Source organism: Onychostoma macrolepis, chromosome 08 (assembly GCF_012432095.1).
Source record: "Onychostoma macrolepis isolate SWU-2019 chromosome 08, ASM1243209v1, whole genome shotgun sequence".
NCBI lineage: Eukaryota > Metazoa > Chordata > Actinopteri > Cypriniformes > Cyprinidae > Onychostoma > Onychostoma macrolepis.
Window position 1 is genome coordinate 9549014 of NC_081162.1, and position 27956 is coordinate 9576969.

The 27956-nt window shown below is 39.3% G+C and overlaps 1 protein-coding gene across 2 annotated transcripts; it reads left to right on the top strand.

The window, feature by feature from the left end:
* Window positions 1–618: 618 nt before the first annotated feature.
* Window positions 619–27889, top strand: LOC131546188 (calsenilin-like). Of its 2 annotated transcripts, XR_009272617.1 has the most exons (3): window positions 619–748; window positions 25363–25537; window positions 27706–27889. XR_009272617.1 is itself a non-coding variant. In XM_058785569.1 (2 exons), the coding sequence occupies exons 1-2, from the start codon at window positions 743–745 to the stop codon at window positions 25618–25620; spliced, it is 264 nt and encodes an 87-aa protein (XP_058641552.1). In that variant the 5' UTR covers window positions 619–742; the 3' UTR covers window positions 25621–25647. The 2 variants fall into 2 exon arrangements, 1 of the variants encoding a protein (XP_058641552.1); XM_058785569.1 differs by lacking the exon at window positions 27706–27889 and having other exon boundaries at window positions 25363–25647.
* The last annotated feature ends 67 nt before the right edge of the window (window positions 27890–27956 follow it).

Sequence of the window (27956 nt, forward strand, 5' to 3'; positions counted from 1 at the left end):
AACTGGAAGCCGCTTGCTGAATTAAGTTACGAAATTAAATAATGTGACAAAACATAGTAAAAATAAGTGACAAAGTGACAACAATACTGCTGTTTAAAATGTTTATTGTGGATTATGTCATAATGCTGCTCTTATAGTACACTCTGTGCAGTATTCCAAAATATTAAATTCGAAAATAGAACAAAATACACACACATCCAGCAGACCCTTTTAACCAAAGTGACTTACATTGAAGATAATCTTTTCAGCTGGCATTTCCTGGGACTCCAACCCATGACCTTAGCATTGCTACCATGTGCTACTATTCAAGCTACAGGAACACTAATGCTGTTTTTGCCATAATGCAGAAGGCGAGAAAACCACCTCTTTAACTTTAAAGGTCGTTTTATTGTCACTTTATGGACGTGGAGCTACTCTATTTGCATCTTAATCTGCCAGCGGAGGTTTATATGCTTCTTTCTTAATCTGCCAAGATAATAAATGACTTCAAATGGATAAAGCCACAGACACATTTCATCCAATCTGTCTGGGTGCTCACATCACACACTTTGACACACACACACACACACACACAGAGAGAGAGAGAGAGAGAGAGGGAGAGGAGAGGAGAGAAGAGAGAGAAGCTTGGGCATTCCCTCACATTCCACTTGACAGATCTGCGCGGTGAAGCTGCTGCTCCTGTAGTGAGTGGAAGAAAGACATTTCTCCTCAGCGCTTGAGGAGGATTCATCACAAGAACACAATGCAGGTGAGGAATCGATCGTATCACCTTTATTCCTAACGGCTGTCTTTAAAAAAAAGAAAAAGAAAATGAAATAAAAAGCGATGTGGCAAGCGGCAAGTAGGAATCATATACGATAGAATTAATTAACACTAATAAATTAGAAAATTATATTCTAAATCTTCTTGCATTTAAATCGTTATGGTTTCTGATAAGATCATTCGTTGAATACGAGACTGAGTTGATAGTTATATAATTCATTCGAACTGCTCGCGCGTCCTCAGAGAGCGTGAGGTCGCGGTGTCAATCATCGCGTCCGTTTAAGTTGTGTCGTGCATAATGTGTATTATTATGTAGGCTACGATATATCATTATTATATCGGGCAGTGATGATGACTGACTCTCCACCGCACTTGTAGACCTCTACAGAATAGAGATGCTTCTCGCTTCAAAGCCGCCGAGTGCCCCTGCAATTTAGTCTAATACTCACGGGTGAAAAATCTCTTCAAATGGAATGACATGCTCTTTTAGTGAAGAGGGGAAAACACGGGGAGTTAGAGGAATGAAAAGTTGTTCAGAAACATATGACTAGGTCGATTGAGGTCGCGTAAATTTAGAGAGCATTGCGCGCGAGCCTCTGTGATAAGAGGCTTATTCCCAGATTTTATTTATTTTCATTTTTCCTTGATTTCATGTCCTCTTGGTTTGGGGAATCTAAGCACACCTAATGTTTTGAACGTTCTAAGAAACTGAAATCCAGTTTGTTTATCTTTTAATGATTGGGGTGTTCTGCAGATTTTGCTTTGGACCTCAAGGATTATCTAATTTGATGAACGTGTGGCTTCATGCTGTTGACTCATGTTTGTGAGTCAGAGGGTTTCAAGCTGATTAGTTTTGAACCTTGTGGTGTATGATGGCTTCTAGCTGTGAGAATCCTTCTCACTCGCCACATGAAAGGTTTGACATTTAAAAGGTACAATCATTTGTTTATGTCAGCTTTGAAATAATTGTGTGGATTAAATTCTGTTGTACCCTGGGGAGCAGTCCGGTGGGCTTCCTGAGAGCTTTGATCTGACATGTAAAAACTAGATATGTCATTGTTCTCTGATGATAATGATGTTTTGAGACAACTGATTTGTTTCTGAAGGGTGCAGAAATGGTAAAATATTAGTGCATTAAGTGTGAGTCATCAGGTAGTTTTCAATCATTTTTTAAATGATGGCATTACTCCTATACTATTTTGTGTCTGTTTTGTCAGATTTCTTCAATGCTTCACTGACTTGAGATAGTTCACCCAAAAATGAAAAGTATGTGAGCATTTAACCTCAGATTGTTCCAAACCAGTATGACTTTATTTCTTCTTTGCAGTACCATTTCTAGACATTTAGGTGGTGAAGTTCTTCAAAATCTAGGTTGTAAATTTCTCCTTGGTAGAAATTGCGGTCCGACATTGACTTCTCTCAACGTTGGTGCACACTCAGATAATAGGCTGAGTGCCTATCAACCTGCCTAGAAACAACCCTCACTGCAAAAAAAAAAAAAAAAAAGGCTCATCTTGCTTAGTATTGTTGATTTGTTTCTAGTCAAAATGTCTAGAAATATTTAAATTAAGATTTACTAGATACGCAAAATTACATAATATATTTAGTCCTGTTTCCAGGGGAAAAAACTAAATTAAGTGCTTTTTGCTTAAAATAAGTAGGTAAGTCAAATACTCTTGTTTTAAGAATGTTTTACTTATTTTAAGCAAAATGCATAGAGAGAGGGAGATGTTGCAACATAATAATATAATGCGCAAAAAGGATGAAATTGCTAAATGCAGTAACTACCAACCCTGGAACAGAGAAAATGGCTTCAGTGTTTATTAAATTTTGATTGATTTGATATAAACAGTTTGTTTTCACTGTATAAATTGGCTCTTTATGAAAATTTACACAGTAGCTGAATTTTAAACATCAGAATGGGTTAATTGAAAACCCCTGGTCTAAGAGACATAATTTTGGTCAACAGCGTAGCTCTCTAATCTTATTTATGGTTGCATATGTTCAAACCTTCTGGCTTAATGACAGTTTGACACAATGACAAAAACTACTGTAATACCAATTATGAATATTATCATTTTTATGTGAACTGTTATTTGCTTAAAAATATGACATTGGGCTTTTGTGAGGGACGGATTCTTTAGATTGTTTTTGTCTCTATCGCGCCTATTTTCATATTAATATCGATAATCAAAACCTCTTTAATTTGTGTCCATAGATTTCATCAAAGCGTATGTCAGGGCCATGTTGCCCTCAGTTACTGGCACATAGAAACCAAACACCATTCTTCAGCCATTCACACCAAATCAATTGGCATAGATTAGGTTCTTTCATTAAGGGTAATTCAATGTCCCCTCACACACACAACTGCACAGTGGCCTGGTCTCAATAGGGTCCAGGTGAGTGAGAAGCTGAATAATAAATAATTTGGGGTGGTGTGTAATCCATACTACTGCTAAAGTGAAAGGGGAAGGAAATGCCTGGAAAGGGGGAACGGAATAACAGTGCCACAGTGAACCGGAGCTGACGCTACCGGCACCGGCAGGGCTCATTTATCCTCTGATGAGCATGATTGAAAGTGTGAGGTGTGAGGTCAGTGCTTTTCCCTCTGTTTACAAGTGAGCACATGTGGTCCTGAGGTAGCAACAGCGAAAAAGATTGCTTCAGTGCTGTTTGAGGATCATGAAGCTGTAGAGCCACGTTGTAGTCCATTGATTAAACTGAAAGAGAACTTTCTTTTGGCCTGCTTCACCCGTAACTGAATTGGCTGGCTGCAGTGTGATGTTTGGCCTCGCTTCTCTGAGTTTTAATCAGTCTGTGGTTCTGAATTTTAAGTCAGTGTAAGCCTAGAACCTGGAACAGCGATACATGCCGCCCTGAATTAAACAAGAAACATAAATTGGAAGAATGTAGACGGAATACTAAACGTAGTATCAGCGAGTGCAGTATAGGCTGGAGGGCCTCATGAATTAATGCTGATGTGTTCAGTGTATGAGCAAGTGAGATACAGTAAAGATGCAACACACCGTAATTGATATTAATGATGATATAATATGCTAATTTCACAGCCAGAACATGCATATGGTAAATAAACGCAATAGATGCTCAATAATTGAACAAATTAGTATTACAACTACATTATAAAATGCTTCTTTCCTAGCCCAGATGGTGGCACAGACATGGCACAAGGCCTGGAGATGTATGACTGAAGCTTCATCAGCCATGTGTCGCTAATTATGATAAATATGCTACTGTACTTTGATCAAACAAAGCGATTGTCTCATATTTTCAAGTTACAGCAAAATCTCCTTCGTCTGTAGTCTTTTGGTGCGTGTTCTCCATTGACTCTAACCTGTCCCTGTAGACCCATAATCAACAGACCTGCGTGTACAGCTGGGCTGAAACAGCATGCCAAAAGCATTACTGAAACAGGTTTTTTTAGTGTGCCATTCAATAAACTGTGTTCCTCAGAGAGGCACCGTTTGCTTTGCATCAAACATGCATAGAGTTCAAAGCGATATACACATTTTGTATCATGCATGTATATAGCAAACGGTCTTGGCCCAAATGTGGCCTCAAGTTGGCACTGCTAGCCTCCTGTCGGCAATGGCATGTACCCATTCAGCCAGAGCTGGGCCATGTGTGGCAATGATGGCACGGCCTGGATCACGGCAAACAATATGAGGGCCGATTGTTGGTGGGAGGAGTGTGGCCCAGATCAGTCCAGTGATAATGTGGCCCAAATCAGGCAGTGACCTGACAGCATATTATGAGACCCATGAAAAACAAGATAAATAAAATATGATAAAATGATCACAGAAATTTTAATGAAGTGTAGTATTGTTTAAATTTAATCTTTGAAATGGCAAGTCAAAACAGAACAAAACATTATCATTTAAAAATTATGCAAATCAGTAAATCAGTCAACTGAATGAATGAGGCATTTATATAGCGCTTTATTGTGTGTTGCTATACACTCAAAGCGCTTTACAATCATGTGGGGGGTCTCTCCTCAACCACCACCAGTGTGCAGCATCCACCTGGATGATGCAACGGCAGCTACAGGACAACGGCGCCAGTGCGCTCACCACACACCAGCTTCAGGTGGAGAGGAGAGAGAGTCATAGAGCCAATCAAGTGGATGGGGATTATTAGGAGGCCATGATTGACAAGGGCCAGTGGAGGGAATTTGGCCAGGATACCAGTGTTACACCCCTACTCTTTACGATGAGTGTCATGGGATTTTTAATGACCACAGAGAGTCAGGAACGTGTTTTAATGTCTCATCCAAAAGACGGTGCTTTTTGACAGTATAGTGTCCCCGTCACTATACTGGGACATTAGGACCCACACAGACCGCAGGGTGAGCACCCCCTGCTGGCCTCACTAACACCTCTTCCAACAGCAACCTAGTTTTCCCAGGAGGTCTCCCATCCAGGTACTGACCAGGCTCAGCCCCCGTGGGCAACCAGTCTTGGGCTGCAGGGTGATATGGCTGTGTGGTCAAATACTCTTAGAATCCTTACATGGAGAGAGAGAGAGAGAGAGGAATCTGTCTAATCCCTGATCTTATTTTTTATTTTTTTATTTTCTAGTTTATATACGTACATACATTAGAAATTCATTTTGCATTACATGCTTAATACTTTTTATATATTATTATTACTATTATTCTTTTTCTTTCTTTCTTTGTTATATATGCACTATTTGTAAGCAGCCCAGCTGCAATTGCTTTGGCGATACAAATGTATAGTTTTTGTCATGCCAATAAAGCACCCCTTGAATTGAATTGAATTGAATTGAATTGAGAGAGAGAGAGAGAGAGAGAGAGAGATAATTTAACCATTATCATGTAATCTTTATTTGGTTTACCATGGGGCACACAATTTTATTAATATGCTGTCATGCACAAGCATTAAATAAAATGATCATGAAAGTATTTTATTTTTATTCAAATCCTCGGTATCCATGTGATGCTTTGTGTGAGGGACAGATCCAAATTCAAACCATACATCAGCGATATTATGTATCTCCTTCCTCTGTAGCTATAGTAAACATTTTAAAATTTGCCGTTAGGAAGTTTTACAACAAGTTTTGCGGCAGCGATATCAAATGCTCATCGGCTCTCACCGGTTTCATCATAGATTGTGACATGCCGTGTTTCCGGTGATGCATGTTTTGAATAAGAAATGCGCGCCCTCGCGGAGTGGATCGATAGTGTTTTCAGCGTTTAACAACTTTAATTATGCCCTGCTCCTCGCACTAAACTATTATATCCTGCCAGAGAGGACTGCGACTGCAATGTATCGTCATTTGGACTACTGTGGTACTGCTCTTTGACATTTGTGGAATAAATTCTTGATTACACCTGTCTGTCTGTTATGTTTCTCTTATAGACTGTATACTTTATACACTCACTCTTTATTGGTTGATTTGTTCTTTATAAAAATAAAACATTTTCAATGCAATACGTTTTTTATTGCACAGTTACATGACCTGTGGATTTTAAGGCTGATTTTCTATTCAGTTTAATTGGCATAGTTTGTGTGTACATTACCAAAACATTTCACAAAATGAATAATGGCGTTTATAGTAATACACAATACAATAATATCAAATATTAATATAATGTATTGGGTCTTTGCTATATAAGGCTCAGGTATGGGTCAGATTTGGGGATTCTGGTTTACTTAAGGCTGAGAAATGGTACCAGAAATAAAACATGTTTTGGCCCAGTTCAGGGCCAGTTAAGGGTGATTACTGGCTGAGATTCGGGCCGGTTATGGCCCATGTGTGGCCCTTGTCTTTAATCCAGTTCTGGGCCACTTCAGGACCGTCATACTTTGCGGTACTTGGGCCGAGGGAAAAGTGATTGTGTGGCCCGGAGCTGGGCCAGAAAGATTTGCTATGTGGGATGTGGATTCTTCATGCATGTAAATATGTGTGCTCTGACATATTTGTGATCAAACATGAATGATGTTACGAGTACACTAATATTAAAATTCTGTGTGATCTATCTACTGTATATATAGATCTATCTATCTATCTATCTATCTATCTATCTATCTATCTGTCTGTCTATGTATGTATGTATGTGCATATATATATATATATATATATATATATATATATATACAGTATTTATGGTATACACTAATATTTGGTCTAAATAATAACATTAAAACACTAAAAACAAGTTAAGAATCCTGAGGCTAAAGGCTTCCTGCAGTTTTCCATAAAAAATAAAAGTTTGAACATCTGAAAATGAAGATATTAAGATAATAATTATTAGCATTGTAATTTTACAGTTGTAATGTAAAATAAAATTATTATATAATTGATTAAATTAATTAATTATAATTTAATTATAATTTATTTAATTCATAAAATTATTATAGCTTCATAGAATTATGGTTGAACCACTGATGTCACATGGTCTATTTTAACGATGTCCTTACTACCTTTCCGGGCCTTGAACGTGTCAGTTTCATTGGTGTCTATGCAGGATCAGAAAGCTCTCAGATTTCATCAAAAATAGCTTAATTTGTGTTCTGAAGATGAAAGAAGGTCTTACAGGTTTGGAACGAAATGAGGGTGAGTAATTACCAAGGGTTAGTTCACCCAAAAAATGAAAATTAGTCCATGTTTTAGACAGCAAAACAAAACGTCGGTCATGAATTAGAAGAACAAAACGAGGATTTGTAAAGAAAAATGTTGGAGGATTTCGATATAAGCCAAGAGGAGACTGGTTTTCCTTTGGTAAAGTAAAGAAACTTTGCTTCCTTTGCTCCTGTAAACAAACGTTGGTTTTCGCGAGTCTCACACGCGCATTCTGTTACGGGGCTGACGAGACGAGAGGCGTGCGGATCCATGTGCAGGCTTTTATTAGGCAGAGACGTGGTCATAACAGGCAGGGTCAAACAAAGGCAAACAGGTATGGCAAGGACAAGACAAAGAGTAAAACTTAGGGCAAGCGTGGGTCGACGATCAGCGAACAGTATCCAGAGGGGCGAGACAGGAGAGGTAATCCAACAACGTAAGCGATAGTCCAGGCAGGGGAAAACACAATCCGACAAAGGCTAGGCAAGGCAAGGCAAGGCAAGGCAAGGCAAGGCAAGGCAAGGCTAGGAAAACTAATAGGGCTCTGTAGGGCAGCAATAATGCGTACAATACTCGGCAATGAGGGAGAGAATGTCCAGGGTTGAAATAGTGTGTGTGATTAGAGATGCTGTGTGATCAGGTGTGCGTGTGATTAGTGCAATGAGTGATTGGTGACAGTTGTGTGCGTGTGATTGGTGAGATGGCTGATGGGAATTGGAGTCCATGTGATGTGTGGTGTGAAAGTCCATGTGGTGAGCGGGTGACCTCTAGTGGTGAATGAACAGGAGTGCAGACCAGATTCATGACACATGCGCTATGCCTACGTCTGGCGGGATCCGCCCGGAAAGGCAGTCTCTCATGAACACGCGTACAACAGTTAGCGGAAGTTACACAAAGTTGTTTATATAATTTAAAATATGGATATTTTTTCACAAAAATGCATCGATTCGCTACAGGATGCCTTTATTCACCCCCCGGAGCCGTGTGAGGCATGTTTTATTATGGATGGATGCGCTTTATTTGACTACTTTTGGACTGTTAAACAAAAACACCTGGCCATGCAATTATAAAGCTTGGAAGAGCAAGGAAAATTTTTAACATAACTCCGACTGGATTCGTCTGAAAGAAGAAAGTCATATACACCTAGGATGCTTTGAGGGTGAGTAAAACATGGACTAATTTTCATTTTTCAACACTTTAAGTGAGTCTTATGAAGGCAAATGTAATCTATATGTAAACTTACAAAAAACATTTTTATAAAGTATATAATTAAATATCCAACAATAGCCAATATAACAAATAAATAAATAATCTACTACCAGCCCTTAAATCCATTTAGTACTGATATATTGTGGCTCTCTAAAGACATTGAAGTGAAAATGCTGGAGGACTGTATGCATGCACAAATGGATGAACTCGCTTGGAGCCATTTGTGCATACAAACAAGGTACACTGCCCAGAACAATTGCTTTCACTGCCCCCCACTGTTCCCTGCAGAGACACACACTCATTCACACACTCACACACACACACACACACACACACTGTAATAAATAGATGTGCTCCCCTAGAAGACCTGCCACCCTACCCAGACATGCATATGGAGCTGCCGTCCACCCACTCACAGATGCACCAGCTCCATAAAGCACAGAGAAGCATGCGCTCTCTCCTTTTTCTCACTTCGCCGCCACAGAGACACGCAGCCACAAATAGCATCTCAGCACCTTAACACACCGAAGCTACACAACGCCTCTCCTTCTGACTATCAAGGGTTACTGTAGACACGCTAGTCCACTACAAGAGCGGAGGAACGTCAAGATGGATCCTCTCTGAAAAGGTCATTACTCCCTTTGTGTGGAATCACAGACGAGGCATTTCTCCGGAGGCAGGGGCACGCCGAGGCATCTGAATGTTTGAATTTCATGAAAGAGGAGAGGAAGCTTTGAAATCAATCCCTTTTCTTGTCCCTTTGTCCCCATCTGTGCACCTCTAAATCTTCACCTTGGGAACAGCAGAGCCTGTTTTCTCTGTTTTCCGTCCAACTTTTCAATCAGCCTTTCATTTAGGCCGACAAAACAATGCCAGACATCTCACAATCCAATCAATCAGCGATCAGTTAGGATCAGGTCTTCTGAGATTCCAAGTCCACCATCAGGATTTAGAGGCTTTCTGTGTCGATTAATTTCGTCTAATCCTGAAGGACGGAGACAGAGTGAAATAGACTTGTGCTATATAACAGAGTGAATGTTTCATAAGGGGATTTTACAGGTTGCTAAAGCCATTTGGAATCCAAAACTGATTCTACCTATAAGTGCTTTTCCCTGGAAGATTTTGCTATTAAATGTTTAATCTCAGAAAAGAGATTTTTTGCTTTATTTTTTATATACATTATAGGGGTTGGGTGGCCCTGGGATGACTGATGGAGCAGCATGCTTGTGGTAGATCAGAGGGATTATATAAGAGACGGGATGTAACAAGGCAACACTCACATTGTGCGTTTGATATTTAGAGAAACACCGTGTCGCTCTCATGTTGTAACAGATCCCGGGTACAGAGAGAACAGAGAGTCAGAGAGAGGAACCGGGGAAATTATGTACAGAAAAAGAGACAGGGAGGTTGTTTTTAGGAAAAGCAATACAGAAACTAGTGGAGAGGAGTGAGGAGGGGAAGATGGAGAGATATGGTATCTGACATCAGGCGTGGGAGGACAGGAAGCGAGTATGGGAAGGGAGAGATTGACAGCAAAAGATATTGAGCGGGAAAGGCAGATGGAGTTGGAGCAGGTATGAGGAGGATTAAAGGAGAGGGAAATAGATCGTAGAAGATGGAGAGATTATGTGTTACTTTCAGCTTTATTTTGTGAGTGCGAGTTCGTCTCTGTGGAAAGAAGATGAGCGTAGTGTATCATTTACAGTACAGAGACTGACGGCAGGGATCGAGGAGCAGCAGGTGTGTGAGCTGATTGCAGGATCTTTCTCTCTGTCTCTCTGTCTCAGGGGAAAATGTGTACGGGGTGGTCTCAGCTAAAAATAAACTCCTACATGTCTGTGGGACTCATTCTGGAGCTCGAGGGCCCATCATTGAAAGCTGCAACAAGTCAGGACTAGATGCCAATCAGAGCGAATAGTGATAGACTGATTTATCAGGCAGGCCAGTTTTTAGCTAATTTGAGGAAAAACTTGGCTGATACTCATGTCAGCTCATGCCGATTAACACCAACCCTCAAGATCTGGAAATTAATTTTTTAGACAACCAATAAACAACCTTTAGCAACTGAATAAATGTAATAGGTCTGCAAATAGATTCACAAAATCAATATCAATAATTTGCGATTTGATATTCAAATACATTTTTTTTTTAGCTTAATTAAATTATAGTCAATATTGCTGATATTTAGTCCAACAGCACTGAGACTTTTTTTTTTTTTTTAAAGTGCCCCTATTATGGATTTTTGAAAATTACCTTTCATGCATTGTGTTGCACATCTGTAAGTGAATGAAAACATCCTGCAAAGTTTTAAATGTGAATGTGCACCGTGTATAAAGTTATGGGCTCTCAAAAGAAAGAGTCGACTCTGAATCATTGAAACGAGTCGTTTTTAAAACGAATCTTAAGCCGTTTCATGTTGATGTCAAAATGAATCATTAGCATATTGCCCGCCCACTTGTAGCCATTAGGTGCTGCTTTTGGGGCTTTAAAAATAGTAATTTCCCCGGTAACTACTCACAATCACAAACACTGCTTTAAATGAAATCGACCAATCGGACCAATCACCGCAGATTAGCGTCATGCAAAGGAGGGGTTTGCAAAAATTAATCATTGAACGAATCGTTTGGGAGTCGTTGAGCAAATAAGGTAAAAATAAATGCATATTATAAGAATAAATAATGAAAGTGTTTTTTGACCTTGCATGCATGTCAACCTTTTGTTGGGGACTCCCAAAACCAAAAAAAGAACCTTTCATAACCCATAATAGGGGCACTTTAAAAAAAATAAATAATAATTTTTAGTGAATCTGCAAGTTACATTGTTATGCCAATAGGTGGCAACATGTGACATCTTAATGTGTGATTCAGTAAAGTGATTCAAAAATACTGAATCATTCAAAAAAAGAAATAGACGTATTATGAGTCATTTAATCATTCACTTAACCAATTCATTCAAAAATGCTGAATCTTTCAGAAACAAAACAAATTTTATGAATGAGTAATTGAATCAGTCACTCAAGTGATTTGTTCAAAAACTTGGAATCATTTGGATAGTAACACCCCTTCTGATTGCTTGTAAACATGCTGTGAATGTTTGCAACTATTTCTGTTGTTGGGGTATTAGCAAGCAATATTGTTTCTAAAATGTAAGCTACCCAATATTAACTTATTGTTTTCAGCCTTACATAAAATAAAACCACACTGGAATGTTGGTCTGAATATTAGCTTGTTATCTTGCTTGTGTGATATTGCGTACGTACAGGCACCGGCCATTCAAAACTTCATATTGATGATTAATAACCAGTCCGTATGTGGTTTTATCCCTAAATCATTTGTATCCTTAAAAATTGTTAGCAAGCTCTTATGTAACAGTTGGAGTAATCGTTTATAATTGTTTAGTTAGTTGCACGTGTTTATGTGGAGGGAGGTGAATATTTCATGCGTGATCTGAAGAAGCACTTACTGTATATCACAGAGCCCTTGACTTGTACTGAATAATTGATTCATCTAGCACCATCCCTTCCTCACTTTGTCTCTCTCTCTCACTCTTTCTCAGTGTTTAAGGTGGAAGTCATAACAGCTCTTTGAAGACCAAAGCCTTTCGGCTTGTCTTGAGTCAAAGGGGCAGTGGTGCGTTAAGGCAGAACATAAAAGCCGACCTTATATTACGAGATACAGCACTATGACTGGTAAAGCCTGGCAGAGTAGAGCTATCTCTTTATCATCTCCCTACTTCGCTATTCTTTGCCCTCCTCTGTCCATCTTTACTATTTTGTATTACAAATACAAAAAAAATGTCACATGGATACATAAGGGCTGGCGTTTCCTCTCAAGGACATGTTTGATGGAAGGAGATGATCATGACCTTTAATTCCACATGCTCAAGCATCAGGTTCGCCATGCATGATTACATATGATGTTACATTTTACAGTAATGTCATCTGAGGGCCAACAGTGACCACCCACTTATTCATCCAGCCATAATATAGTATTGCAAAGGTAAGGGTCTATTCACATGAAACACATTTTTGCATCCCACTGTGCTGCTTTTCCTACATAGACTAGACAGGTGTGTTTGACCATTAAGCTCTCATCTTTTGCGGTGTCTTGCATTTTTAGCGTCCTAAAAATACAATGGTTCAGTTAAAAGAAGTTCACCTTTAAAAAAAGACGTGTCTCTAGACCTTGAGTTTTTCTTTTTTTTTTTTTTCTTTTTTTTTCAGTGCCCTGTGTCTCATATATTTGTATTCCACTGCTCTGCTTTTATTGGTTTTCTATGTAAACTTGCGTTTGACTGTTGAACTTGCATCTTGCATCTTTTGCAGTGTCTTGCTCATGCTCCCAGCTTTCTGAAAATGCAGCTCTCCAGATAAAAGAAGTTCAATGCACCTCTAGACCTTTTGGGGAGTTTTTTTTTTGTTTCCCTGCCCTGCTATACGTTTAGTTTTCTATGTGACTTGTGCTAGATGGTTGTGTTTGACCATTGTGCTAATGTCTTGTGTCTTTTGCAGCGTCGTGCGCATGGACGCAATGTTTTTAGGACACTGTGTCAAATTAAAAGTTAAAGCATCTCTAGACCTTGCTTTTTTCATGTGACTACCCTGTGTCTCGCATTTGGTGTACCACTGCGGAGGTTTTCCAACTAGTTTGCTATGTAAACATAAATGCTAAAAATAGACGAGTTTGACCACTGCGTTTGTGTCTCATATTTTTTGCAGTGTCTCATGCATGGCACTGTGTTCTAAAAATGCATTGCTCAAGTTGAAAGAAATTCAGCTTCTCTAGACCTTGCGTTTTTGTCCATTTCAGCTTAAGAGTGTAAGGAAACTCAGGTCCTGTACGCACTATAAAGTTACACTGCAATTGAAGTGAATCCCCCTAAATTATGGTTTTGTGTGTGTATGAAACAGAACTTACTCCCAAAATTGCGATAACCGTAACAATGATCTCATTCATTAGTATTGAATATTTTTGACCAAAGTAGTGTTATAATGACCAATGACTTGTTGTTTTTGTCTGTTTTTACCAACCCACCATTGACAGAAACAGAGTGCTTTGATGAAGTGTTGCCAGTAAATTACTGAACTGTGTGTACAGAACAAGATTAAGCTCTAAAAGGTCAAATGACAACCGAATTTAGCTGCAGTGTGTATATGGTCTCACAGTGCTTCATAGTAGTGGGTGGGTGTTTCCATGGTAACAGCGACCTGTCTGATTGATGGAGATCTTTTCAAAATTATGGGTAATGTAGTTTTTCCACTAGTTAATTGGATATTAACTGTAGGTCAATCAGTTTCTCTTTGTAGAAAATGAATGAATGTAGATATTAATTTTAGCTTTCGTAACACTACTATTTCCTTCTGTACAACAACGTTGGACCAAGGAATGCTGATGATAAAAATGTTATAGTTGATTATATCATCAGAGAAAGGAAAAGGAAACCTCTCACATGCTCTTAGACTTAACTGTCGTACTGCTCATGGAAGCAGACTCAAGGGCAGAGAACGTTATGCATGTTTGATGGTGTTTTAATGGAACACACGGTCTTATCCAGCGGGTCCTCCTTCCCAGCACATGTGTGGCACCACTCTCATTAATTATGTAGATTTACCCAGCATTTAATCTATATGTGGTCAATACTAAGCACTGGTTACAACAGGAGGTTAAAGAGCCCTGTCTTAGGTTTTTGTTCAGAATAGCATACTACTGTACCACTTTGACTTTTTTTGCAGTGCACAGTATGCTAATGTTTTGTGTGCTTACAATACCCTAAAGACCTTATACATAAGCATAAATGTGCAGTGAACAACAGTATTTGACAATGTCATTCGCTCGACTTCACCTTCCAGTTTCAGTGTAACTGAATCAGAATTATCAACCATGCATTCATAATGCATTCACATAATATATATATTTTAAAAAATAGTAGGCTGTACTGTATATACTGCACAATATTCAGTACCCTATTCTAAACATACAGTTTGTGGTGGATTGCGTCTTTTACATTTACTAAAATAATTTGCCTCCAAGGTATTTCCTGGGAATCAAACCCTTGACCTTGGTGTTGCTAGAGCCATGCTTTACTGTTTGAGCTACAGAAACACTGTTTTTAAATGTGTCTGTGTATTTGTGTGTGGGATTCTGAGGTTGTTCAGTTCATGTTTTTTAATGGTGACTCTGTACCTGATCTAATGCAGGAATCTTCCCTTTCCTCTGAATAAAAGCGTCTCCCTCAGGCTTTAATTATACCGTCCTGCCTCTGTCTGCTTCCCTGGCATTAAATGCTAAACAAGGACATGCTTTGTGTATTTGTAAATATGTTGAATGAAGGAGTGACTGGAATGTGTGTGTAGTTGTTGAGTAAAAGTGTAAAAGATGAATAAATTTTAGGTTTTCTAAAGAAAATGAGATGAGGTGTGCAACTTGCAGCCATTAGGTTGTTGTGGGTGGTTCCCAGCACAGTGCTTTTAATGGTGTTTTGTTTATGAAGGAATTAGAGCTCTTGAATGAATCTTTAAAGAGAATGTTTTTGTTCACGCCCATGCACTGACTCATGTTTTTGGTTCATTGTAGTGAGAGCAAATAGTATTCGAGTGCAAAAGAGCATTTCATAGAACAATATGCTGCCAAATATGCAAAATAACAAAATATGCCCCTATAACTCAACAAGTTGCTGTTGACATCTTGTTTAAAAACAGATTATGTCGATCATAAACCAGCTGAATTGGGTTTTCCAAATAACCTTTTTTTGTTATTATTAGTGTGAAGAATGTTTTATAACCTAAAGAATATTTTTGACTATAAAGAACCTTTTGTCCAATGGAAAGTTTTCCATGGATGTTAAAGGTTCTTTACTGAACCATATAGATGGCAATAAAGGTGGTGCTTATGGTGCTTAAAGGATTAGTTCAGAATCAGAATCAGAATGAGCTTTTATTGCCAGGTATGTTTACACATACGAGGAAATTGTTTTCATGACAGAAGCTTCCACAGTGCAACAGAATGACAGCGACAGAACAAAAAACACAGATAATTAAAAGAAGTAAAAAAGGAATAAAAATATACTAATTGACAATTGTATGTACAGGTATATTATGTGCAAATTGAAATGTAGACTAAGTATGTGTGTTAGATAAATAAGTGGGTAACACTTTCTGAGGGAAGAAACTGTTTCTGTGCCTGGCTGTTCTGGTGCCCAGAGCTCTGTAGCGTCGACCAGACGGCAGCAGTTCAAAGAGGGAGTGTGCTGGATGTGAGGGGTCCAGAGTGATTTTTCCAATCCTTTTGCTCACTCTGGATGAGTACAGGTCTTGGAGAGTGGGGAGGGTTGTACCAATGATTCTCTCAGCAGTCCGGACTACCCTCTGTAGTCTTCTGAGGTCAGATTTGGTAGCTGAGCTGAACCAGACAGTTGCAGAGGACGGATTCAATGATGGCGGAGTAGAACTGTTTCAGCAGCTCCTGTGTCCTGTGGCAGGTTGAACTTCCTCAGCTGGCAAAGGAAGTACAACCTCTGCTGGGCCTTTTTAACAATGGAGTCTATGTGAATGTCCCATTTCAGGTCCTGAGAAATTGTGGTGCCCAGGAATCTGAATGACTCCACTGCAGTTACAGTGCTGTTCATGATGGTGAGTGGGGGGAGAGCAGGGGTGTTTCTCCTGAAGTCCACGATCATCTCCACTGTTTTGAGCGTGTTGAGCTCCAGGTTGTTAAGACTGCATCAGACAGCCAGCTCCTTAACCTCCTGTCTGTAAACAGACTCGTCACCGTCCTAAATGAGTCTGATAAGTGTGGTGTCATCTGCAAACTTCAGGAGCTTGACAGAGGGGTCTTTTGATGTGCAGTCGTTGGTGTAGAGGGAGAATAGCAGTGGGGAGAGAACTCAACCCTGAGGAGCTCCAGTGCTGATTATGCGGGTGCTGGATGTGTATTTTCCCAGCCTCACGGAGAGCTGAGTTAGTTTGGGCAGGAGGAGGTTTGGTATGATAGTGTTAAAGGCCGAGCTGAAGTCCACAAACAGTATCCTCACATAAGTCCCTGGTCTGTCTAGATGTTGCAGAACATAATGCAGTCCCATGTTGACTGCATCGTCCACAGACCCGTTTGCTCTGTAGACAAACTGAAGAGGATCCAGCAAGGGCCAGTACCAGTTTTTCAAAAGACTTCATGACCACAGATGTTAGAGCCACAGGCCTGTAGTCATTTAGTCCTGTAATTTTGGGTTTCTTTGGGATGGGGATGATGGTGGAGCATTTGAAGCATGAAGGGACTTCGCACAGCTCCAGTGATCTGTTGAAGATCTGTGAGAAGATGGGGGCCAGCTGGTCAGCACAGGATTTCAGACAAACTGGTGTAACACAATCTGGGCCTGGTGCTTTTTTCCTTTTCTGCTTCCGGAAGACCTGGCGCACCTCATCTTCGCCAATCTGAATTGCAGGTGTGGGGGAGAGGGGGGTTGCTGGAGGTGTTAATGGTTGCGTGGAGAGGTGTTCAGTTCGGGTGTGGGGTGTTTTTTTCAAACCTGCAGTAGAACTCATTCAGATCGTCTGCCAGTTGTTGATTCTCCACAGTGCTAGGGGATTGTGTCTTGTAGTTGGTGATCTCTTTCAGACCTTTCCACACTGATGCTGAGTCACTGGAAGAGAATTGAATCCTTATTTTTTCAGAATAATTCCTCTTTGCCACTCTGATCTCCTTTTCCAGTGTGTATTTGGCCTGTTTATACAAGACTTTGTCCCCCTTCCTGTAAGCATCTTCTTTGGCCTGACGGAGCTGTCTGAGTTTTGCAGTGAACCACGGTTTGTCGTTGTTGTAGGTTAAATGAGTCCTGGTATGAATGCACATATCCTCACAGAAACTGATATATGATGTAGCAGTCTCTGTGAGGTCGTCCAGATTGGTGGCAGCAGCTTCAAAAACACTCCAATCAGTGAGAAAGAAAGAGGCTTGTAAATCCCGCTCTGCTTTATTAGTCCATCTTTTAACATTCCTTAAAACAGGTTTAGCTGATTTCAGTTTCTGCCTGTAGGTTGGTATAAGATGAACCAAACAGTGATCAGAGAGTCCTAAAGCTGCCCGTGGGACAGAGTGATATGCATCCTTTATTGCTGTGTAACAGTGATTCAATATATTACTGTCTCTGGTGGGACATGTGATGTGCTGTCTGTATTTTGGCAGTTCACGGGAGAGATTTGCTTTATTAAAGTCACCGAGAATGATTAAAACAGAGTCCGGGTGTTGTTGTTCTGTGTCTGTGATCAGATCAGTGAGTATCTGTAAAGCTGAGCTCACGTGCGCTTGCGGAGGAATGTAAACACTCACGAGAATGAACGAGCAAAACTCCTGTGGCGAGTAGAAAGGCTTGCGGTTAATGAAGAGCACTTCTAGATCTGAACAGCACATCTTCTTTAACACTATTACATCTGTACACCACCTCTCATTGATGTAAAAGATTTAATGTCCCGCCACCACGCGATTTCCCCGTTGATTCTGCGTCGCGATCTGCTCTGATCAGCTGAAAGCCCAGCAGATGAATGGAATGGCATCGTTCAACCAGGTTTCCATGAAACACAGAGCAGCACAGTGTGAGAAATCCTTATTTGTCCGGCAGAGCAGAAGGAGTTCGTCCGTTTTGTTGGGTAGACAGTGGAGATTCGCCAGATGGATGCTAGGCAGTGCTGTCCGAAATCCGCGCTGTCTGAGCTTCACGAGCGTGCCGGCTCGTTTCCCCCGTCTGCGTGTCCAGAAGCGTCTGAATAGCGCCGCTGCTCCCCCGACTACAATGTCCAGCAAAACATCCGAATAATCGAAAACCGGTGAAATATCGGGTGGTGTGTACTGCCGAATGCCCAGCAATTCGTCTCTGGTGAAACTGATTGCAGGGATATAACTAAAGACAGGACAAACTAACAAAAACATAAAAACAACTGCGGGTGATGCCACGGAGGCTGCCATGAACGACGCCATCTTTTGCACTTCCATAATTAAAAATTCCTGATAATTTACTCACCCCCATGTCATCCAAGATGTTTATGTCTCTTTTTCTTAAGTCAAAAAGTAATTAAGGTTTTTGAGGAAAACGTTCCAGGATTTTTCTCCATGTAGTGGACTGAATAGCACTTAACAGGTCCAAATTGCAGTTTCAGTGCAGCTTCAAAGGGCTCTACATGATCCCAGCTGAGGAATAAGGGTCTTATCTTGAGAAATGATTGGTTATTTTTTTTAAATAAAAATGATATACTTTTTAACCACAAATTCTCGTCTTGCAATAGCTCTGCGATGCGCATCCAGAACTTCACGCATTACGTAATGATGTTGGAAAAGTCATACGTGATTAGTTCATTGTCTGTGTACTTCAGTTCAAAAAGTTAGGGTAGGGCAAAAAACTCATTTTCATTTTCTCCTCCAACTTCAAAATCGTATGACATTTTTGTTTTATTTTTTACTTTCTTTGCACCTTTCCAATGTGATCACGTAGTGTGTGAAGTCGAGCTAGTGCAAGACGGGCTCTTGTGGTTCAAAAGTATATAGAATTGGGGTGAGTAGATCATCAGGAAATTTAAAAACTGCTTTATCTCAGTCTATGAGATTGTGCTCTGAGTAATGCTGTGTGTGTTGCTATGTGGTCACTTGGTTGCCAGGATGTTGTTAGGTTGTCGCTTATTGGGCAAGTCAAAAATGCTTCTGATGCCTAGTAATGACTTCATGGGATTTTTCTCATTTTGGTTCCCCCTTTTAAGAATGAACAAAGACAAGCATATTAAAATGCATTAAATGGCTGTTACATTTATCTTGAAAAGAGGATGAATGTTCTCAAATATTGGCACAGTAGAGGAGTAAAGCACATTGTGAACTTCACACATTGCCTTTCTGTTTACTTTAGTCTGCATTAAATTAGCTTTTGATGAATTTGTGAACTTATTTTATTCCTCCACCTGTGTCATTGAGTCTTTTCACCCTCTGTTACTCCTTCTTTCTCATTCCTCTCTCTTTTTCTCCCCGTGCTCTCTCTCTTACACTCTGTCTCTTTCTTTCTCTCCCTCCCCGATGAAATGCACAGAAATAGCTATGCAAATTCTCCCCCTTCCAAAATGGTTTCAAATCATCTATATATCTTCCAATAAACCTCCATTCTCTCCGTCATTTCCTCCTTCATCTGTTTTCTTCACTCCTCCGCTCTGTCTTCCCTTTCTTTTATTGTATTTCTGTGCTCATTATGCTAATTGGCGTCAGTGTATCTAAGAACAAAATCCAGTAGTGGATTTTTTCCCCTTATTTTATTCTATATCTGTTATGCTGCTCCTCTCTCTCTCTTTTCTCTCTTATCTCTCCTTTTCTATTTATATCTCAGCGTGGTGGGAGTGTTTGGTCAGAACGTTTACACTACTCTATTTGCTTCCCTCCTTTCTCCGTATTTTTCATCCTTCGCTTCGGTCCCTTATGGAAACAAACGTGGATCCTCCTCTCCTGCTTCTTTCATCTCGTCCTCTCGTTTGCACTGGGGCGTATTCTGCATTCAGTCCGTTTCTGGTGGTCGACGGCGCCCTCAAATGTTGCTAGATCAATAATTGGTGTGGAATTAAAGCATGTGTGTGTTTGTGTGCAAACATGTACCCATACGCATGCCTGTGCTTGACAGCGTGTGTGAACCGAATAGTGTGTGGGGGGGGGGGGGGGGATGAAGAGTGAGGCAGACAGTGTTGGGTCAATTAGAGGGATCGAGAGAGATTATCATTGGCAAGTAGTATTACGATTATCCCATGACTGAGGCATCATGGGAAGGTTTGGGAAAAAATGAACTGAGCGGATGGAGCTACTAAAAGCTCTGCATGGCCCACACATTTCTTTATGTGTTCGCCTCTCTTGATAATTTTTCTCCTGTCAATTTCAAATTAGCTTTATTGGCATGACTGTGTGGTTGCAAAATTTTGCCAAAGCATGATTACTAGGCGCTGACCAGATGTCTTTTTGAATATTCACAAATACTGTACATTCACAGTGATTGTAATGCACACTATTTTTGATTATATATATATATATATATAAGTTTTGGTCAGTAATATTTTTTTAAAGAAAGGAATAGTTTTATTCAGCAAGGATGTGTTAAATTAATCAAAAGTGATGTTTATAATATAATAAAAGTTTTTATTTTAAATAAATAATGTTCTTTTTATTCAAGAAAATGTTAAATAGGGCAATTGTTTTAAACAATGATAAAATGAAATGTTTCTTAAGCAGCAAATCAGCATATTGGAATAATTTCTGAATAATCATGTGACACTGAAGACTGGAGTAATGATGATGAAAATTCAGCTTTACCATCACAGGAATAAATAACATTTTAAAATATATTTATATATAATATACGAGTTAAATTGTAGTATTATTCTCCAAAATTACTGCTTTTACTGTTTTGATCAAATAAATGCAGCCATGGTGTGCATGAGGACTTGTTTCAAACATTTAAAAATCTTACTGACCCCAAACTTATGAATGTATGTATAATCAAACACTGAAAATACTGATATTGAGGAATTTTGGTTATATCAACAAGCTCTAGTGCACAAAATTGCAAAAGAAAGAACATATTTAAGAAAGTTGACACGTTTGCATGCTGTCTTTCTCACCAGATGGGAAAGGTCTGAATCGTTTTATGTGTTAATTCAGCAGAACAAATATGATGCAAATGTGTCTCTTTATTCTAATTCAAAGTCGTTCTAATACCTAATTTGCCATTCTTATCAAAAACCCAGTCATTAATCCCGACGACACTTTTAATTCAGCCTTCTCAGACTTTATGTGACGAGAGCAGTGGCTCTTCCATTTTTAATTTAGCCGATTACGCTCACTGTCAGGATTGAACGCCCCCCCCTTTTCCAGCGTCTTACCGCAGCGGCTGACTGATGTGTCATTTTCTTTGACAGTCTCTCTCTCACCTGGTATTTAGCTCCGCTTCTAGCGATTGTGTTTCGACCCGGATCATGCTGCTCAGCATTTACAGCGTGGCCTAAACCAACCTCTCCCTGAGAGCCAAATCAATGTCTGTGTTTATCTCTATAAAAGCCCTCTCAGGATGATGACGGGCTTCTTTGTGAGTTTATGAAGAGCGAGGCGGCTCTCCAACCTCTACCTGCCATGCTTTTGTGTGTGCATGTAAAAGAGGCTTTTGTCCTACCGTTTCCTGCTCTCTTGCTCTCTGCCAATCTTTTATTGATGGGGTTTTTATAGAGTTAGAGTCTGAATAATTGAGTGCCGAAAGACGAACGAGCGGTGCTCTACTGTGCAGGAACGAGGTGAAGTACAGTACGTGTCGGGGGATTCCTTTAGTAAACAAGACCTGTCCTGGTTTTTAAAGCGTGATGGTGACAGCTGTTCACCATGAGGTAGTCACTAGAGGCAGGGATTAAATTGGACTGGAATAATCTGGAACCACTTCCACCACCATATTACATTTATTGTCATTTTATTTATCCATTCCGTATGTGTTTGCTCCAGTCTAGGTTTTGTTGATTCTAATACTGGTGATTCTGCAATGAGCTGAAATAACTCACGGGGGGCTTTGAAATGCCACATTTTCCCATTCAGTTGTTCAAATGTTGAGAGAATCTTGAGAGAACATTACCTTTGAGTCTTGACTGATAAGGGGACGTCCCACAGGGGCTACTACCCTTTGCTGCCTGATCACAGTTACAGTACTGTAACATGGCCTGAGATGTAGATAAGATTCTCTGGCATGAATCAGACTACAGACTGATGCTGATTGATTTTACAGTATTTAAATACTTAGAATTTTATTTGACAGTAGTTTGTTTTTGAAATGTCTTTTTGCAGTTCTCATTTAGCGTAATTTCTTTTAAAGGGATAGTTCACCCATAACTGAAAATTGCCCCAAGATTTAATCACCCTCAAGCCATCCTAGGTGTATCCGACTTTCTTCTTTCAGATGAATACAATCAAAGTTATATTGAAAAATGTCCTGGCTCTTCCAAGCTTTATAATGGCAGTGAATGGGGGTTGAGATTTTGAAGCAAAATAAAGTGCATCCATCCATCATAAAAAGCACTCCACATGGCTCCGGGGGTTAATAAAGGCCTTCTGAAATGAATCAATGCATTTGTGTAAGAATAATATATTTATAAACCATAATCTCTAGGCTCTGCTAACTGACGTATGCACGTTCACGAGAGAGTGGCATTCCAGCGGAAGACGTAGGCGTAGCGAAAGCTCCAATGAGAAGTGTCAAATGCGGAAGCGCAGAGGAGAGAGCAAAACACGAATTAGAAGTACAAAACGAGGATTTGTAAAGAAAGATTTTGGGGGATTTTGATATAAACCAAGAGGAGACTGGTTTTCCATTGCTGTAAACAAAGCTTGGTTCTTGCGAGACTAGCTTATTCTCACTGGAACGCCACTCTCTCGTGAACGCACGTACGTCAGTTAGCGGAAGCTAAGGATTACAGTTTATAAATATGGATATTATTCTTACACAAATGCATTGATTCACTTCAGTAGGCCTTTATTAACCCGCTGGAGCCTGGAGTACTTTTTATGATGGATTTATGCACTTCAAAATCTTGACCACTATTTAAAGCCATTATAAAACTGGGAAGAGCTAGGACATTTTTTAATATTACTTCAGTTGTATTCATCTGAAAGAAGAAAGTCTTATACAACTATGGCTTGAGGGTCAGTAAATCATGGGGTAAGTTTTTCCCAATCATGTAAAATTATGCTCCATTCTGTAAAACCAATAATGAATATTCCCATAACTGAACTGAGTAGCCAAATATGACAAAAAATTCAGCAATGCATTTGTTCCTCTCAGCTTTGCACAAACCATCAATAAGAGTGAGCAGCGCCCACAGTGTGCAAGCTCAAAGCAATGAGTCGCTCTTAATAACAAAATAAGACATCTTCACACAGCACCCCGCAGCGTGAAAGAAAACAACGCTATTTTTTTCCAAGCAAGACGTAAAGCAGTTTTTCAACAGTGGAAATGTCAGCAAGTGTTAAGAGTACGCAATTAATAGTTAAGATCTGTTGCAAAAGTGATGTAATGTTATCTCTGTATTGTTGTGTGTGATTAATTTTTGATTGTCCAATCCTAGATAAACAAGCAACAACAGTGTGCAGATAATGGTCGGCTTGACAGGTGCATTTGTTAACCTTATCTTTCAGAAGAAGCTATTTTGCTTGTCAGTGGGAAATGTAATCATGATGTCCACCACGACCATGTGAACCAATAATATGCTTTATGAAATTGCTGTTGAAAGCAATGCTATGGCTTCAGAAACAACTGGTTTTCATTATTTGTTGAGATGCTGAAATGAATCTTGGTTGGAGTTGGTATTAATCGAGAAATGGAGCAATGGAGGAAGGCTGTGCAAGAAGGAAACAAATTGAACTGTAGTGTAACCGTACTTCCTGCCAAAGTTAGTGTATTTATTGTTACTACTCATTCTGTAAAATAATTTATAAAAATAAATTCATATGGAATCAACTGTCCAACTTTATGACAATTGTGGCTAGTACCAAGTTACCAGTTTTATTGTAATAATCGTCTGGTCCACTTGTTACTCCCGGTGTTCCTGTGTCCCAGCCTTGTCTTGCCTTGCCTTGCCTATGTTGAGTTTTGGATTAAAGACTATCATTTGAGTTCATTCTCGTCTCCTCGCTTCCCTCGTGTGTGTGCGTGCACCGTGACTCAGAGTCACCGTATAAAAGTCTCAGATGTTAAAAATGTTGGAAATTTGCCTCTATATCTCATTTTGAATTTATAATAAGAATCCCTAGTTCTTATGATGTGACAATGACGGGATTCTATGAAAGAGTAATATAATCTCTAATGACAGATCATCTTATGACATAATTTCTGATTATGTCATAATCTGCCAGTGCTCTGTTATGATATTAGTGTGGCTGGTGGCAGGGCACATGATATTTTTCATATGGTTTTTGTATTTTGGCAGCAGGCTAAGGTTTAGATTCAGAGGTTGATATGAAACCTTTCCATGTTTTCCATATGCCGCATGATAATTTATCATTTTGTGTGACGTATGGGGCTTTTTTCCCAAAATAAACAACCCGAGGTCTACAAAAGGTAATTTTAGATTCATAGACTGATGTAAACATCATTTATTCACATCTCCTTTGCAACAACATGACAACCTCCTGAAGATAAATATATATATTGCTTTTTAGGTTTAAAATACATAAAAATGTGTTACATCATCATTGACTCACAAACAATGTCCAAAACTGTATGACCTTTTTCTGTGTAACATAAAAGAAGATATTTAAATAAATGTCTCACTGTTCAGTAGTAACCAAAACACTTTGGTTACCAACATTCTTCAAAATATCAACTTTTATGTTAAGCAGAAGAAAGAAACTATACCTTTAATCATTCCGGTTGGTGATATCATCATAATATTTGCATTCTGAACACCGATTGGTCAGCTTTCTTCATCTGTTTGCACACTGAATATTTGTTTTGCCAAAAGAGAATAAGTCAATTCATGTTTGAGTGATATCGTGTACAGAATCTGAACGCAGCAATACCATCTGTTTACATATGCAATATTCATACCCCTGAGGACAATTATGTGTCTTCTCCGAAGTACTTCCAACACTTAGTCAAAGATCACATTGTAATATTAGAAAGACACGTTCTGCTATTTGCCGTTCTCATATTGAGGAGAATTTGATTTAACACAAGCACAAACCTAGCAAGATTGTATTAGCTGAGTGAGAAGAAATAAGCCCTTTGTCATTGTCTGTTTCTCTCTCCCAGGAGGATGGCAAGGTGGTGGATGGCAGTCTGCTGGGTGATGCAAATGGGGTGGAGCCTGGCACAGGCCGACAGAAGGAGAGCGGCAAATGGCAGAGGCCTCGATTCACACGGAAAGCCCTCATGAGGTGCTGCCTGGTCAAGTGGATCATCGCCAGCACCGGACCCAAAGAGCAAGGTGAGATGGAGAAGTGGTGGAAAGGTCAAGGAGGAAATGAGGTTTTAGGAAGGCCTGCTGATGAGGAATGTCTGCATATTTGACGGTCCAGTTCCCTCAGAGCAGCATGGGACTGAATGTCTTGCTCATAATGAAGATTGTCTGTAATGGACTCTCCTGTGCATTTGGGCGTTTAACGGTTGGAATTGTGATAATGGTGTCATTTTTATGGGACTGCTGTTTTACCTCGTGATTAGTTTATGTTTTGTTTGTATTCAGGCTAATGCTGAAATGGCTTGAAAGTGGCTTTTATCACCTGCTGAGCTGTTTGAAATGAGTCTTGGCTTGAGGTGCGGTTAATGGAGAAATATCACACACTGGACACATGCTGTCTGAAAAGGGAACATACATTGCAGTCAGATGTTTAGTAGAAGAAATGCAAGTGAAATGCTGGATATTAAAGTGATGGTGTGTTTTCATCTGCACAAATGCACTTCCTTTTTCTTACTAGATGATGAGAAGCGTTATCACAGTTTTGAACTTGTCTACTGGCAGTTGCAGTGAAGGATGAATGAAGCATTCAGTCTTCGTGAGTGTTTGAAAATGCTTGTGTTTGACTGTTAAAAATTCTCAGTGTCCAACAAAATTGAAAACTGTCAGACACAATGTTAACCCGAATATGGCATCAGACAAAGTACGTTTGCAATTGCTCTCCTCATGGCTTTGCAAAAAAAAAACTTTTTCTTCTGTAACTTGTGTTCTGAGTGGTTCACTATTATCCTTGATACTTATTCAGTTTGTATCAGTGTGCTTTTGTAGCTAAAATATTATAAGTAAAGTTAGCATGCAAAAGTGCAACAACGTTTATGCAAAAAAGTCCTAACTGGCCACTTGGTAAATGGCAGGAAGCATCTGATAGCATTGCTTCACTTGCAAAGAACCAGAAATTGTATCCATTTAGACCAAATTGAAAGAGAAATGTACATGGCTAAGATATAACACCGTTAACTGAGAAAAGAGGGATGAAAGAAACTGAAAGTGGTTTTACAACTCTTTCACTACAAGTCAAATGATATAGCTTTCAGTGATGAACAAACCAGAATTTCTCTATTATTCATTAGAAATGGCCCCCTCCAGTGAGCTAATAACTCGAGGACTGCTGCAACTGTGAACTCAAAAACAATATCAATCTGATTTGTGAATAAATAATTCATGGCTGCATTTCCCAAAAGCTTTGTGAGCCAAAAATTATCATAGAAACCAATGTCACCAGTGGTCTCTGAGGTCTATTGATGCTTACAATGCCTTTGGGCAATGCAGTTGTGCACTGGTTGTGTTAACCGAATCAAATGAAAGATTCGACTCAAAAGAAAGATTCGTTCACGAATCATTATTTGTCTCATGAATTCTTATGAATATGAGGAGCGCTGGGTCTGATGTAAAGATTTTTTATTTGTAAAGTCTGTTCCTCACACAAAGCTTCAGAAGACTTCTAAGTCAAATTAACCACTTTAATGAAAATTCTATGTCGCTTTTTTATTTGGTCACCAACAGAGAATATATGCAAAAACATGCAATATACATACAGTACATGAAATTCTCTACCTACTAATTCACAGCATATCCATCAGTTAATGTGTCCCCAAGCAGCTTGTAACAACAGATGCTGGGTCTTGGCCTCGAGAGGGTGACATTGATCAAATAGACCTCAGCAGAAGTTTCTGTTGATCGTGGCACAGAGGGAAGGGATTCAGGTTAATTCGGTTTTGATTGATCTGTGTTGCCACTATCTTCACTTAAGCTAGCCCTCTGTGGGTCATTAATGAGATTGTATCAAAATAGAGGTTAAAGTCAATATCTAGAAAGTACTGCTTGTCCAAACTTTGTTTGTTTTTATTAGCACTGTCAGCATTGAATGCAGAACAGTTGTCTTTAGTTTCTACAGTAATACTGCCAGTTTAGGTTAGGATGTGCTACACTTCATGATGGCTACAATAATTTAGAGATGAGTGACAATAGGGTTTGTATGTATACCGTTTTTTATATATTGTATATTTAAATATTATTTATAACTGTGATCTGTTTAATGTGAACATAATAATGTCTAACATATAATGACTTTAATGCACCTCTTTTATGTTGAGTGTGTTTTTAATTTCTGTATTAACATTTATTTTGATGTTTTTCAGACATCAACGTGTCCTGATATCATAATGAAAAAAGAAAAAGGTTGGGAAAAAAAGTACCATAGTTTGGCGTAAACATAAATTATTATTTCTTAGACATAATACATAAAACCTTCTGCAAAAACGGTCATGTACAATATAATATTGTAAATATTGTAAAAACCTCATGTATTCCAGATGTAAGGAAAATTCATTTCTACCTGATGAGTCATCAAATATAAAACTTGAAAATGATATAAATGCAAGGGTGTCTT